Source organism: Stegostoma tigrinum, chromosome 1 (assembly GCF_030684315.1).
Source record: "Stegostoma tigrinum isolate sSteTig4 chromosome 1, sSteTig4.hap1, whole genome shotgun sequence".
NCBI lineage: Eukaryota > Metazoa > Chordata > Chondrichthyes > Orectolobiformes > Stegostomatidae > Stegostoma > Stegostoma tigrinum.
This window is the reverse complement of record NC_081354.1, coordinates 30001535-30015584: the sequence shown is the minus strand read 5'-3', so window position 1 is coordinate 30015584 and position 14050 is coordinate 30001535. Positions and strand designations below refer to the sequence as shown.

At 42.1% G+C, this 14050-nt stretch overlaps 1 protein-coding gene across 5 annotated transcripts in view; it reads right to left on the bottom strand.

Moving 5' to 3' along the window:
* Positions 1 to 14050, bottom strand: part of LOC125450726 (WD repeat-containing protein 64-like) — a 122645-nt gene that overhangs the window by 58334 nt on the left and 50261 nt on the right. For 4 of the 5 annotated variants that reach the window (XM_059643862.1, XM_059643883.1, XM_059643951.1 and 1 more), the window contains 2 exons: positions 13759 to 13864; positions 216 to 367 (listed from right to left, as the gene is read on the bottom strand). In XM_059643862.1, the coding sequence (XP_059499845.1) occupies positions 216 to 367; positions 13759 to 13864 (258 nt within the window). The remainder of the gene's footprint in view (positions 1 to 215; positions 368 to 13758; positions 13865 to 14050) is intronic. The other variant, XM_059643980.1, reaches the window with a different exon arrangement.

Genomic DNA, 14050 nt, shown 5'->3' with positions numbered 1-14050 from the left:
AAAATTATTTTTAAAATTGCCCTATATCACCAAAATTTATATTATAGACCATACAAAAATATTCCGTTCAGAGGCCTCAAACAACAGTCAGTTTTATTACGCTCTTCTTAGTAGGTTGTGGATAAATCTGTTCCAGTTTCTTATGTCTGATTGATTTAATATGAAGGTAACTAATGCCAGGAATAATGTCCATACTTAAGCTTTACACTGCTTACCTGCTCTGGAGCAGTAGCTGTGCTAGGGAATCAGTTGCAATGTAGAGTGCCTTTAATTCCTGAGAATGGTAGCAAGTGGCCAAATCTCCATTAATCTGACTATCTTTAGGTTTCACAGTGATGAGGCATGTTTGGTCTTCAATGTCCCAAACCTAAAGACAGACCTCAAAATAATATAACCAATGAAATATCATTGCAGTGAAGACATGTGTGCCAACTGATGATTTATGAGAGACAATAATGATGGAAAGAATGCTTTCAATACAAGATACTTTCTTACCTATATAATACAAAACACATTGAACCTTTTGTAAGTAATGTTCCTATTATCAATAGAAGTTTCTTGGATTGAAAATTTTCTCAACAAACCACCCCATTTTACGTTTTGCTAAACATGCGATTCATTTCCTTGTCTAGATGAAAATAAAACTATATAACTTCTATCATTACTTGCAGCGTATTTATATTCAGTTTTGGATACGCCTTATGAACCATATAGAACTCTCCAGAGATTCCATTCATTATGATAGATAATAGAAGTTCTATACCAGAACATGAAAATTCATTCAGGCAGTCAATGACAGATGGCTTTTGAGGAAGATCAGAAGTTAAGCTTCTGAAAGTAAAGATTTTCAATCTTTTGCAAAGTTTTAAGATGATTTGATCCTCCACAATGTCACTGTGTCTAGGGAGATTGCTGAGAAATCCAAGGGGACTGACTGATTGCATCAGCTATTTGATGTGTTGTGTATTTTCAACCATAGCTTGTCTGTTACATTTATCTCATGGTAATTGAGAATGTCAGAATATAGGTTATATTTACAGTAAATCCTCTGTACCCACAAAATCCTGAATTATGAATTCATCTATTCACACCAAAATAAGTAACAACAAAAATTCAACATTATCAGGTAATATTTGCATATGAATTTTAACCAATTTTTAACAAGCTCTGCACACACAATCTTCAGCATTCGCCAGAGTTCTCAGGACTGGAACCCTCACAGACCCAGAGGAATGACTGCATCTTTGTATATCTGAACCTTCATTTGTTAATAACTGCTGCATGTTTGTTTGAATAAATTTCATTTGTAACAAATTTGTTGCTTCTCGTTGACTGGAGAATACTGGTTAATTTGGTTGTGATATTCAACTGCATGTGCCTATGATTAACAATATACTGTCCTTTTTAACTTTAAACTTTGTTCTCAGGTGGACGACTAGGAAAGGAAGCAGTACACCACTCCAACTTTGTGTCCTTTTGGATGCTCACAGCCTCTCTTCCTTCCTTGCCATTTAAATAATGCTGCTTCAATCAGAACTTACAGACCCATGGTAGTCCTAAATTGTGTCACCTGCTAGTGCAGACAGAAATCCAGGCAGCTTGTTTTGCTTGCCAGCATTGAACAGACTAGGGCACAGAACTGTTGGAGTATGGCACTATATTTCATCAATGTCACACTTACAGTATGTGCTGGCAGCTCACACAGCAAACACACTGCATTTTCCTTGAATGAATATTCGTGTCTGTACATCTAAGTGAAATAATCCTTAGCCCAGTCAAGGGGGTTTATGGTCACCAGGAGGGTGCCACCACACGGAAGTCAAGGGCATCATTCATTCTCAGTCCAGGGGGTTGGCCATGATTAGCAGGTCACTTGTTGTGATCAGGGACCAGGGATTCATGGTTCTGTGAGTCAGGGAATTGGGCCATAATCCGTCCTCACATCAAGTGCAATGAGTTATTGAAATACTGTTACATTGTGGAGCCACACAGAAATCGGTCAGAAATCCAGTCCATTTTCAGTGAGGGTGTCCTCTCAAGCCCATCCAGGGGTTAAGGGACATGATCAATCTTGGGAATTTGAGGGGAGAATGTCAAAATGCTGTCTTGTGGCTGTGTTGAAGAAACTGGGGAACTGAAATGTGAGGATTGGAGCCAGCTTGCTGGGGTTCAGAAGGAACAATCATTGTGAAAGGTGGCAACATTAGTTAGTAAATGGCAGCCAATACTGTACTGGAGAAAACGGTGTAGCATGGGGAGGGGCATTTTCGATTGACACCACGATGGGGGGGTGGTAATGGATAATGATGTTAGGCATGCAATAGATGTTCATAGGAACTCTGGCCATATTGGGAAGGTGAAGAATTAAATAAGACAGTTGGCTGAGAATATGAGGAGTCTCAAAGCTTATGGGGTTGACTGTGATTGCAATGCAGAATGGAGCATGAAGTTTGGTGGGAGGGGGTACCATTGCAAACTACAACTCTCTCTCAAGCACAATCTAGAAAGCCTTCCATCTTGACAGCTGTGCCACAAACATGAGAAATGGCTGTCATCAAACCCAGAGCAGGCACAGTAAATTTTTTTTTAATATGGGTATAGGGTTCACTTGAGAGTGATGTCAGGTCCTTCAAAGGGCAATTGCATGAATCAGGTGCTCACAGATTCAAGAATAAACATATCTGCAAGCATAACATTCTGCATCTGCATCTCATGCACTGACCAAACAATATAATTAAAAACACAGGTAGCAATGAATCCTGATTATGTTATTATTACAAATTAATGCTAGTATGCTCAATGAATCAGAAGTGATCACAGATGACCACCGTCTCATAGTCATCATTTGACAAATACATTCCATGATCTAAGGAGCTGCATATCGGCATGGAAGCTGCTTTCCTCTCAGATGGAACTGTAGGTGAATCTGAACAAACTTGTATAAAATATCATGTTCCTTAGGTGGTGTTAGATAGTAGGGTTGGGGTCAAGGTTTCAGTAATCCTACCACACATAATCTCTTACCATATATGTAGCTCATGCTTCATATATATTAATAAGGCTTAATATGCTGAGGCAATGTAGAGGCATTCATGGCCCTCCTTGTTGGTGGCCTCAATGTCCTACTATCTCAAAGCCTACAGTGAACTCTCATTTGTTTCTGTTACAACTACTGACTGGTCTCATTACTAAGGAATTGTTTTATTTCTGGTATTGGAATTGTTCCCATTGGATCAAGACACAGCACAGACTATTATCACTGTGGCCACTGCTCAATGAAGGCATGGATAAACTAAGAAAGCACAAAGAAATCAGTAAACCCAGGGCCAGCAGCAACTTCGAACAGCGGCCAAACAGCCTCCACGTGAAGAAAAGGCCACAAAAGAAGGTCCCCACAGGCATGGAGATGGTTCTGGAAGGCAAGGATTTACAGGTGGAACTGTGATTTCATCCAAATGAGGAAAAGAAATAGTGACACCAAATCGGGATGTACCAAGGTCTAACAGGATTTGTGATCTGAAGGGATGAGTGGCTGTACTATTCTTGTGGCTGTTAAAGTGACAGCTGCACTTGCTTTTAACATGACTGCCTGCTTACAAGAATTCACTGAGGACCTGTGTGGGGAAAAAACCCCGAAAGAACTGCAGATGCTGGAAACCTGAAACAAAACCTGAAATTGCTGGTAAATCTCAGCAGGTCTGGTAGCATCTGTGGAAAGAAATCAGTGATCACTTTGGGGCCAGTGACCCATCTACACAAGTGATGGTTGCTAGGGAAAGGATGGCTTTTATACAGAAGATGGGGTGAGGGGAAGGGGAGAGAGTAAATGACAGATAGAAATAGAGCCCAAAGAGAGAGAAAAACAGTTGAGCAGACAAAGGAATAGTTAAGGGTCAGTCTGGGGGATGAATAGCTGCTAATGGGGACTATCAGTAGCTGACAATGGGGTTGTGTCTGATAGCAACCCATGTGATGACAAGGCCTGGTATGTGGGGGTAAGGGAAAGGTGCTCACGCCCTAAAATTGTTGAACATGATATTAAGTCCAGAATGCTGCCGGGTTCTGAAGTGAAAAACAAGGTGCTATTCTTCCAGCATTCTTTTTTCTCGTCCTATTTAGGCCTCCACCCACAACACTTTCTCTGGTAGTTTGATGACATCATCTGTGCTGCTTCCCTCTCCCCTCCAGAATTGGAAAGGTTTACCAATTTTGCTTCTAATTTTCACCAAGCTCTCACCTTCACCTATTCCATCTCTGACCTCACCACCCTTCCCTTCCTCAACATATCAGCTTCCACTTCTGGGGAAATCCAATTTCCAGTATGAACTCAACTGACTCCACAGTTACCTTGCATATACATCCTCACATTAGAAATTATTCTATTCTCCCAGTTCCTCCATCTTCATCGCATGTCTTCTAATGATAACAATTTGATAAGAGGGCCTCCAAAACGTCCACCTTCTTCCTTGAGGATTCCCCAGCATTGTGATTGACAGGACTCTCATCTGGATTGGACCCATCTCCTGCACTTTAGCTCTTACCGCCTCTCTTCCCTACAACAACAGCAATAGGATCCCCTTTGTTCTTACCGACCATCCTACCAGCATCCACATCCAGAAGGTGCCATTTCCACCACCCCCCTCTCCCACCACAATCTTCTGTATAAAAACCATCCTTTTCCTAGTTACCATCACTTCTGAAGAGTCACTGGACCTAAACTTTAACTCTGATTTCTCTCCATAGATGCTGCCAGACCTGCTGAGACTTTCCAGCAATTTCTGTTTTTGCTTCAGAAGACGAATATTGAATCTCCTAATCCTCAACCCACAAATGTATCAAGGCTGTTATTGATGCAATCTGTGCAAGTTCAAACAGTTTTTTTATCTTAGCCCGTGATATCAGTGCTACAGCCTAGGAAGTCGGCTCTGCCAATATAGCTGGACTTCCCTAGGTGCAGTGCATGATAGCACTGAAACATGCAATGTTGAGAGTCCAATATGATAATATGGTTAAGTTCATCAGTAGAAAATGATTCCGAACAGTCAATTTCAAATTACCTTTAATTATCAGTATCACATCTTAGAAGTCTGTACCAGGTACACTGGAAGTTAATATGACACATATATCCTTGATAACTCACAGGTTCCTGCTTCATACTAACAGCTGGATTCCTCACAAGAATAATTGCTTGGGAGACAAGGGCTAAACTATCCAACCATGAGTCCATTATGCAATCCCTGACTGAGTCCAAACATAAATACATTGCAACCCTTTCTTTTGCCAGGGCTGTTACAGGCAGATGACAGGCCTCCTCGACATGAGATTTCTGCATAACTGGATCAGGCAAAGACGAAATGTGATGGATACTGAAGACATGGGAAGATGACAGCACTCTTCTGAGAAAGATGAAGTCACTGAGTGAAAGTAACATCATGTTCACTATAACAGAATAGTGCAGTGTCAGACACAGCAAACTACTCAGAACTTAATTGCCATCTGCACACAATAGATCTGAGAAGGGTGAAGACAACATTCATTGACCGTAAATTTGTTATCATTCCAAAAGCAAATAGTATTGATCCCAAAGACAAATGCAACTTTACTGTTTACTCCTTCTTCACTTTTCATGATGATTTACACTAGTTAATGTTAACAGATGTTTGAAGGCTCGCATTATCCAATGCTCCTATTTTCAACAATGATAATATTTTATTGAATGAATACCGTTAAGGAAAAATTAACACCACTTCAGACCGGTTGCTAACGTTAAAGAAAAGTAACAAAAACGTGGTATTCTGTGTATAATGAAATGTCACCCATACCTCATATGTACCCACCTGTTGCAAAGTTGCCAAGTATTTGTGAATTACAAGGCACCAAGTTTGAATTCATTGGTAAAAATGATAGTGGGGAGTAAAGTGAGTAGTCCCTTTAAGGGATGAGAATTTTTTCTAGCTGAGAGACTTTTAAGAAATGTATGGCTGTGAGCAACAGTTGGAAGCTGACAGTACAGAGAGTCTCAGAAAGTAAAACAAGTGTATCAAAAAAACTGATTGCCCTGGTCGACCCATTGTCTCCACCTGCTCCTGCCCTACTGAACTTATCTCCACATATCTCGATTCCATTTTCTCTCCCTTGGTCCAGGAACTCCCTACCTACATCCGTGACACCACCCATGCTCTCCACCTCCTCCAGAACTTCCAGTTCCCCGGTCCTCAACACTTCACCTTTACTATGGACGTCCGATCCCTATACACCTGCATTCCCCATGCAGATGGCCGAAAGGCCCTCCACTTCTTCCTGTCCTGCAGGCCTGACCAGTCCCCCTCCACTGACACCCTCATCCGCCCATCCGAACTCATCCTCACCCTTAACAACTTCTCTTTCAATTCCTCCCACTTCCTACAGACAAAGCAGGTGGCCACGGGTATCCGCATTGGCCCAAGCTGTGCCTGCCTCTTTGTAGGATACGTGGAATAATACCTCTTCCAAAGCTACACTGGTTCCTTCCCCCACCTTTTCCTCCATTTCATTGATGACTGTATCGGTGCTGCCTTGTGCTCCCACGAGGAGCACGAACAGTTCATCCACTTCGCGAACACCTTCCACCCCAACCTTAAGTTCACCTGGACCATCTCCAATACCTCTCTGTCCTTCCTGGACCTCTGTCTCCATCTCTGGCATCCACCTGGAAACCGATATCCATTTCAAACCTACTGATTCCCACAACTACCTAGAACACACCTCCTCTCACCCACCTTCCTGCAAAAATTCCATCCCCTATTCCCAATTCTTTCGCCTCCGCTGCATCTGCTCCCGAGATAAGGCATTCCACTCCCGGACATCCCAGATGTCCGCTTTTTACAAGGACCGCAACTTCCCCTCCATAGCAGTCAAAAATGCTCTCGACCGTGTCTCCTGCATTTCCAACCCTCATCCCTCACACCCTCTCCCTGCAATAATGACCAAAACAGAATCCAACTCATCCTCACGTATCACCCCACCAACCTCCGGATCCAATGCATCATTCTCCGACATTTCCGCCATCTGCAATCAGACCCCACTACCAAAGACAATTTTCCCTACCCACCCATATGTACATTCCAGAGCAACCACCGTCTCCATGACTCCCTTGTCCGCTCCACACTCCCCTCCAGCCCCACCACCCCCAGCACTTTTCCCTGCAACCGAAGCAAGTGCTACACCTGTCCCGACACCTCCCCCCCTCACCCCCATCCCAGGCCCTAAGACCACCTTCCACATCAAACAGATATTCACCCGCACATCTGCTAATGTGGTATACCGAATCCGCTGTTCCTGTTGTGGCCTCCTCTACATCGGGGAAACCAAGCGGAGGCTTGGGGACCATTTTGCGGAACACCTACGCTCAGTTCGCAACAAACAACTACAACTCCCATTCGTGAACCATTTCAACTCCCCCTCCCACTCCTTGGATGACATGTCCATCCTGGGCCTCCTGCATTGCCAAAATGACGCCATCCAAAAGCTGCAGGAACAGCACCTTGTATATTGCTTGGGAATCTTGCAGCCTAAGGTCATCAATGTGGACTTTACAAGCTTCAAAATCTCCCCTCCCCCTACCATGTCCCAAAACCAGCCTAGCTAGTCCCCGCCTCCCTCACCATTCCTCCCACATCAAGCCCCACCCATCTCCTACCCACCAACCACATCCCCCCTCCTTGACCTGTCCATCCACCCTGGACAGACCTATCCCCTCCCTAACTCCCCACCTATATTCACCTTCACTGGCTCCAACCCCGCCTCTTTGACCTGTCCATCTCCTCTCCACCTATCTTCTCCTTCATCCATTTTCTATCCGCCTCCCAATCTCTCCCTATTTATTTCAGAATCCCCTTCCCCTCCCCGATTTCTGGAGAAGGGTCTTGACCCGAAACGTCAGCTTTCCTGCTCGTCTGATGCTGCTTGGCCTGCTGTGTTCATCCAGCTCTATACCGTGTTATCTCTCTATCAAAAAAACCTTACAGATTGCGGCATAACAGCAGTCTTGTTTTGATGTTTTGGCAACTTTTAATTTGGCCAATTAATTTAAAAACAAGTACCTAGATACAGAAAGCCTGTTGAATTTAAATCTGATGGTGTTGACGACATCGAACCAATTCTAGTAAGGCATACCATTATGTCATTACAGGTATAAAGATGAGGGCATTTTGAAAATTCAGAGAGCCAACTGCTATCTGAGAGCAGAGCCAAACTTCAGCTGCAGTGAAAGCAAGTCCACCATCTCAGATACAAACCAAACTTTCACATAAAATTACTAGGCCCTCTGGAAAGACCCATCAAAGGTACCATGACATTTTAACACAAAGTCTTCACCAAAGAAATTAACGAGAAAAACATCCAAGGTAGCAGAATCATCGGAACAAAGACGTTTGTGACAAATCATCAATGGAGAAGGAGGAACTTTCTGGAAGAAGTCTGTGTGAACCTGGAGAGATTAAGTTTTAATTTATTGTTTTTTCTATTAACTGGATTTGTGTCAATGGGACTTGTGTTTATTTGAATAGCATTCATAGAATTTAGTTCAGTTAGGAAATAGTTAGTAGTCTGGGGGAGCTGTTGGTCTGTTGGTAATTCTTTTAATTTGTTCACTGTTGGGGTTAAATAAATAAATTGTTTCTTGGTATTTATAAAGTGGAGGTCAGGGATTGTCTTTCTTTTAAAAACTTTTAACAGATTATGAGGCGAAAGTGAGCTTTTCTGGGTATTTCAGGGATAATTAGAAGAGAACACCAACTCCCATCATAACAGATTGGGGCTTGCGTTTGAGTTTAATTATCACAGGGGTTTGGCTATTCTCCTTCTGTAACACATCACTGTTTCGCCTCAGAAGACTCATTTTCCCTTGTCCTTCTGATTTATCTAGGTGCAATCCTTGGGTGCTCAGCTATAGTGGAGGAAGTTTTCCTGATACTGGGGCCTGTTGGCCTTGAAGGTTTTGGTGGATGATCCCGGAGCCTTTTGCAGCTAGAGTGTGCAAGTTCATACTTATCATGGGAGTTTTATTTCCATTTACTACAATCCATAAAATCCACACATCCCGTGTATTAACAAGTTTACCATACCTTTATGACAAGTTCTCACCCAAATAACCCTAAATTAACAAATCACCTGTTTCCCTCATTACTCAGGCACAGCTTCAGATCATATTAAAGATTACAGTGGGCGTGATTGCAGAGTTAGAAGGAGTGTGAGGCAGTAGACAGAAGAATCTAGCTGAACACAGCAGGGCCAGCAGCATCTCAGGAGCACAAAAGCTGGCGTTTCAGGCCTAGACCCTTCATCAGAGAGGGGGATGGGGTGAGGGTTCTGGAATAAATAGGGAGAGAGGGGGAGGCGGACCGAAGATGGAGAGAAAAGAAGATAGGTGGAGAGGAGAGTATAGGTGGGGAGGTAGGGAGGGGATAGGTCAGCCTCCGCTTGGGGACCGCTTTGCAGAACACCTCCACTCGGTTCGCAATAAACAACTGCACTTCCCAGTTGCAAACCATTTCCACTCCCCCTCCCATTCCTTAGATGACATGTCCATCATGGGCCTCCTGCAGTGCCACAATGATGCCACCCATAGGTTGCAGGAACAGCAACTCATATTCCGCTTGGGAACCCTGCAGCCCAATGGTATCAATGTGGACTTCACCAGCTTCAAAATCTCCCCTTCCCCCACCGCATCCCTAAACCAGCCCAGTTTGTCCCCTCCCCCCCACTGCACCACACAACCAGCCCAGCTCTTCCCCTCCACCCAATGCATCTCAAAACCAGTCCAACCTGTCTCTGCCTCCCTAACCTGTTCTTCCTCTCACCCATCCCTTCCTCCCACCCCAAGCCGCACCTCCATCTCCTACCTACTGGCCTCATCCCACCTCCTTGACCTGTCCGTCTTCCCTGGACTGACCTATCCCCTCTCCACCTATCTTCTTTTCTCTCCATCTTCGGTCCGCCTCCCCATCTCTCCCTATTTATTCCAGAACCCTCACCCCATCCCCCTCTCTGATGAAGGGTCTAGGCCCGAAACATCAGCTTTTGTGCTCCTGAGATGCTGCTGGGCCTGCTGTGTTCATCCAGCCTCACACTTCATTATCTCACATTTTATTATGTTGGATTCTCCAGCATCTGCAGTTCCCATTATCACAGAAGAATCTAGCTCTAAGCTTTGGGGAGAGTAATTAACCCCCTTGTGCCACTGCAGCATTTTCCTCTGATCTGGGTAGCTACTTCAGACTAAGCTCAGTATCAGGTGTCATGGTTTCCTCAGGTAGCCTTCGGAAACAGAACAGCAGTCTTCTCCACCACCTCATCCACAAGGAACTCTAAGTCCATCTGCGAAGCGGGCTGCCAACTTGCCTCTCTGCCACATTGTTTGAAATTGCAAATGACAAGTGATTTCATTGAAACATATCGGATTCATAACAGCTTGACAGGGTAAGTACTGATAGGGTGTTTCCTGTCATGAGAGTGTCTAGGACCAGAGGGTGTAGTCTCAGAATTAAGAGGCTCCAATTTAAGACTGAGATGAGCAGCAATTTCTGCTCTCAGAGGATTGATATCTTTGGAATGCCTCGTGTATATTAATGGCTTTGATACATGGATTCATGATCAAAAGGGGAATTAAGGGTTATTGGGAAAGTGGATGTGAGAACTGTCGAATCAGCAATGATCTTATTGAATGGTGGGCTTGAAAGACTGAATAGCCTACCCCTGTTCTTATTTCTTTTGCTCTTATGGAGGGAAATGTTCCATGAAACCCATTTAAATTGACAGAACCAAAATATGGAAAACTTTAGGCCAAAGTTTTGGTAAGCACTTAATATACCAAGGTGGCATTGACACTGCTTGGAAATAATTAAATTAGATATTTTCAGAATCCAATCAAGAGAAGGCATAAAACTTCAAAGTGTGCGGAGGTCAAAACCAAAAGCAGTAACAAACACTTCTATCTGAGCATGAAAGTAATATTCTCAATGGCTAAATGACATTTTTTCAGAACTGAGGTGACTTGTTAGCACGCAAAGAAGATATTTCGACCTTACTGCCTAAGAATAGTAATTTACTAGGTTTGGACTCAAAAAATGAGCTTGAAAATAGAGTTATGCCTACAGCTGATGAAAGGAGAAACAATTTGGCTGTTGATTTAACTGAAAAGTTCTTGCAAGTTAAAGGAAAGTTGTAAGAAAATATGCTGATGATGCATTATCTTAATGCTGTGATATTTAAATCCTGCTAACACTAAGTTAAGGAAAAGTTGCCAAAGTCTTACCAGGACAAAGGGCTGCTCTCTCATTAGAGGGAGATGGCAGGTGGTAGTTGGCAAAGGGAGAGGTTGAGAAAGAGTCCTTTATGATAACCCCAGCCAGTGCAGATATTAAACGCACATTGTTGTCATCACTCTGTGTATTGCAAACTAGCCATCTAGCCAACTGAGCTAACTAATTCCCTTCTGCTAATCCTATTTGCTACATATATGCTTTTGTTTCAATTAAACTTTCATTGTTTAGATAATGCAATATATTGTAAATGAAAAGATATCTGTGTAGCCTGTAATAAGCTGTTTGTTAGAAGCCTATGCTAAGAATTTGTTTTATCCAAGTCACTGCAACAAAAAACAACTTCATAATAATGAAGCTTCCTATCTTCTAAGAGGAAGGTGTCACGAAATCCATTTTTATTTTATGTATATTTGTAATATGTAAGCCAGCAATATGTGAACATTGCAGCGTTCAGAGAAGAGTATGTTCTGTTGCTGGTCTCAAGGTTGAATTTTAGTAAAATGGATGGACTTGGTGCAATGTTTTCAATAGATTACTTAGAACTGTTTAAAGTTGACTGAGCAGTTGGACACAGTGAGAGAAAGATTCAAAGTCAGGCCTCAAAAAGCAAAGTGCTGCTGAGGCGGCCTTGTTTTGTGCAGTTGAGACTCATGGAGAAGTCACAAAAGCAGCTGGATAGCGGTATGCATTTAGGACACAGGGAAAGTCCTAGAAACCAACAGAGCAGCTACGTTTTGGAGGTAAGACTAAGAAAAGTCATGGTAGTTATGAAGGCTCAGAATAATCCTATCAGCAAAAAATATTTCAGTGCAGCTGACAGTGGGGTCTGAAAAGCCCATTAGCAGTATTTGTTTGATATAATACAGCAAGATAAAAGCTCAGAGAAAAAAAAATGCCTGTGAAGAAGTGCTAGAGCAGAGCTTTCAGAATCTATGGGAGCACAGAGAAAGGTAAACTGGCAACATATGAACGGTTGTTGAAGAGGTCTGTGATGAGTTGGCTTTTGAAGGAGGGTCACAAAATAGATCTTTGAAAGAGAAAGATTTGACTGTTTTGTAAAGTTGTAACAGTATGTGGTCTCCCATGGTGTCACTAACATCTAGAGGGATTGCTAGGAAATCCATGGGATCTACCTTGCATTTGTTGTTCTGATGGTTTTTCGACCACAGTTGTTATTGGATTTTGCTTTGTGTTAATTTTGGAATGTTATAATACTTGTAGTAAAATAGTTGTTCTTTGTTAACTGGAAAAAGTACTTGAATTATTTCTGATACTGAACCAGATTCAGCCAGATACCTATATGATTAGCAAATCCACCTCTTTTTAAATGGAGTGGGATTAGGAGAGGAATCGCTAAGCACTTCAAACTCAGTCTTAAAAATGAGGTTGCAGGCAATACTAAACTGCAAATTGCTATGGGTTTTTCAGCAAACACTTAAATTTATGTTGGAGTTAAATACTGTAACACCATTTTATCCAATTTAGTTTGCTTTTATATAAATCACAACCTGAAGAAGCAGCGTTATGAAAGCTTGTGATTTCAAATGAACCTGTTGGACTATGATCCAGTGTTATGTGACTTCTGACTTTGTCCACCCCAGTCCAACACTAGCATTTCCACATCATTTACATAAGGACTTAGCATATAAATATAATTTGTAGTTTAAGGTGAAGCATATAAACTTAGAAACTGAAACCATAGATCATTTTTAAATATGTCTATATCAAGGCCTGATCTGTGATTTCAACCTGATGCCTCAAAGGTGGTTTCTGTGCCAGACCAAAATCCCAAGAAGTACACGAAGAGACTCAGTAAAAGAGGTTATTATTTCATTTTCTTGAAGAGATGTCACAAGGAAATCTTGGACTTTCCCTGCTTCAGGATTCTTTCCATGTCTATCAACTATGAATTCTTCTCCCTTTCAACTATATACATTCCTTACTACTAGGGACAATTCTCTCTGTTCCTCCACTAACATATGATTTTAAAGGCTAGCAACTGCTTCCCACTGAGGTCCTGAAACCACTCACAATTGAGGGTCAGCCACTAAAGTCAACTAAGACTAATGAAATATTTGTTCCATTCCTAACTGAGGTTATAAGGGGCAAAGGAAAAGAAGATAAAAGCCCTAGATTTTTTATCAACTACAGTAAAGCAACGATCGTAACTCCACATGTATGGGTGGGTCTCCAAATGAATCATCATCACAGAAAAATGTGCTCAACAGCTTTTAACTTGTCAAAGACAGATCTCAACATATCATACTAAAGCTTTTTGATCCATGTTGAAAATGTCATCAAGTTGCATATGGCATGATGATAATGAAAATGTTTTAGAAAGATCCACTAATCTCCTGCCTAATGCTATTTGTATACTTTCTATATTATTACTTTATGGAAGGTTGTATAAAATTATCCAGTCATTAAAAATGTTGATGAATGTGACTTTTCAAACCTTAATTATCTTGTCTACCGAGATTGAAAATATCCTACTGTCCCCTGCAGCAATACTGAGGAAGACGATGGGTGAATTGTGTCCAGCCAGCCTCCCAATTGGTCGTCTGTAAAAAGATCAACAGTAAAAAAAAATGACTCATGAGTCAATGTAACTAATCTATGTAAGAATGAGAATTATGTCTTTAGTGAGTGTCATATAATCACCTTCTTTTCCAATGTCTCCAAAACGTCTTCTGTTTTTAAAATTGCAGGACCTGCTCTGCCTCCCAGTGGTATTCCCTGACTCTAGT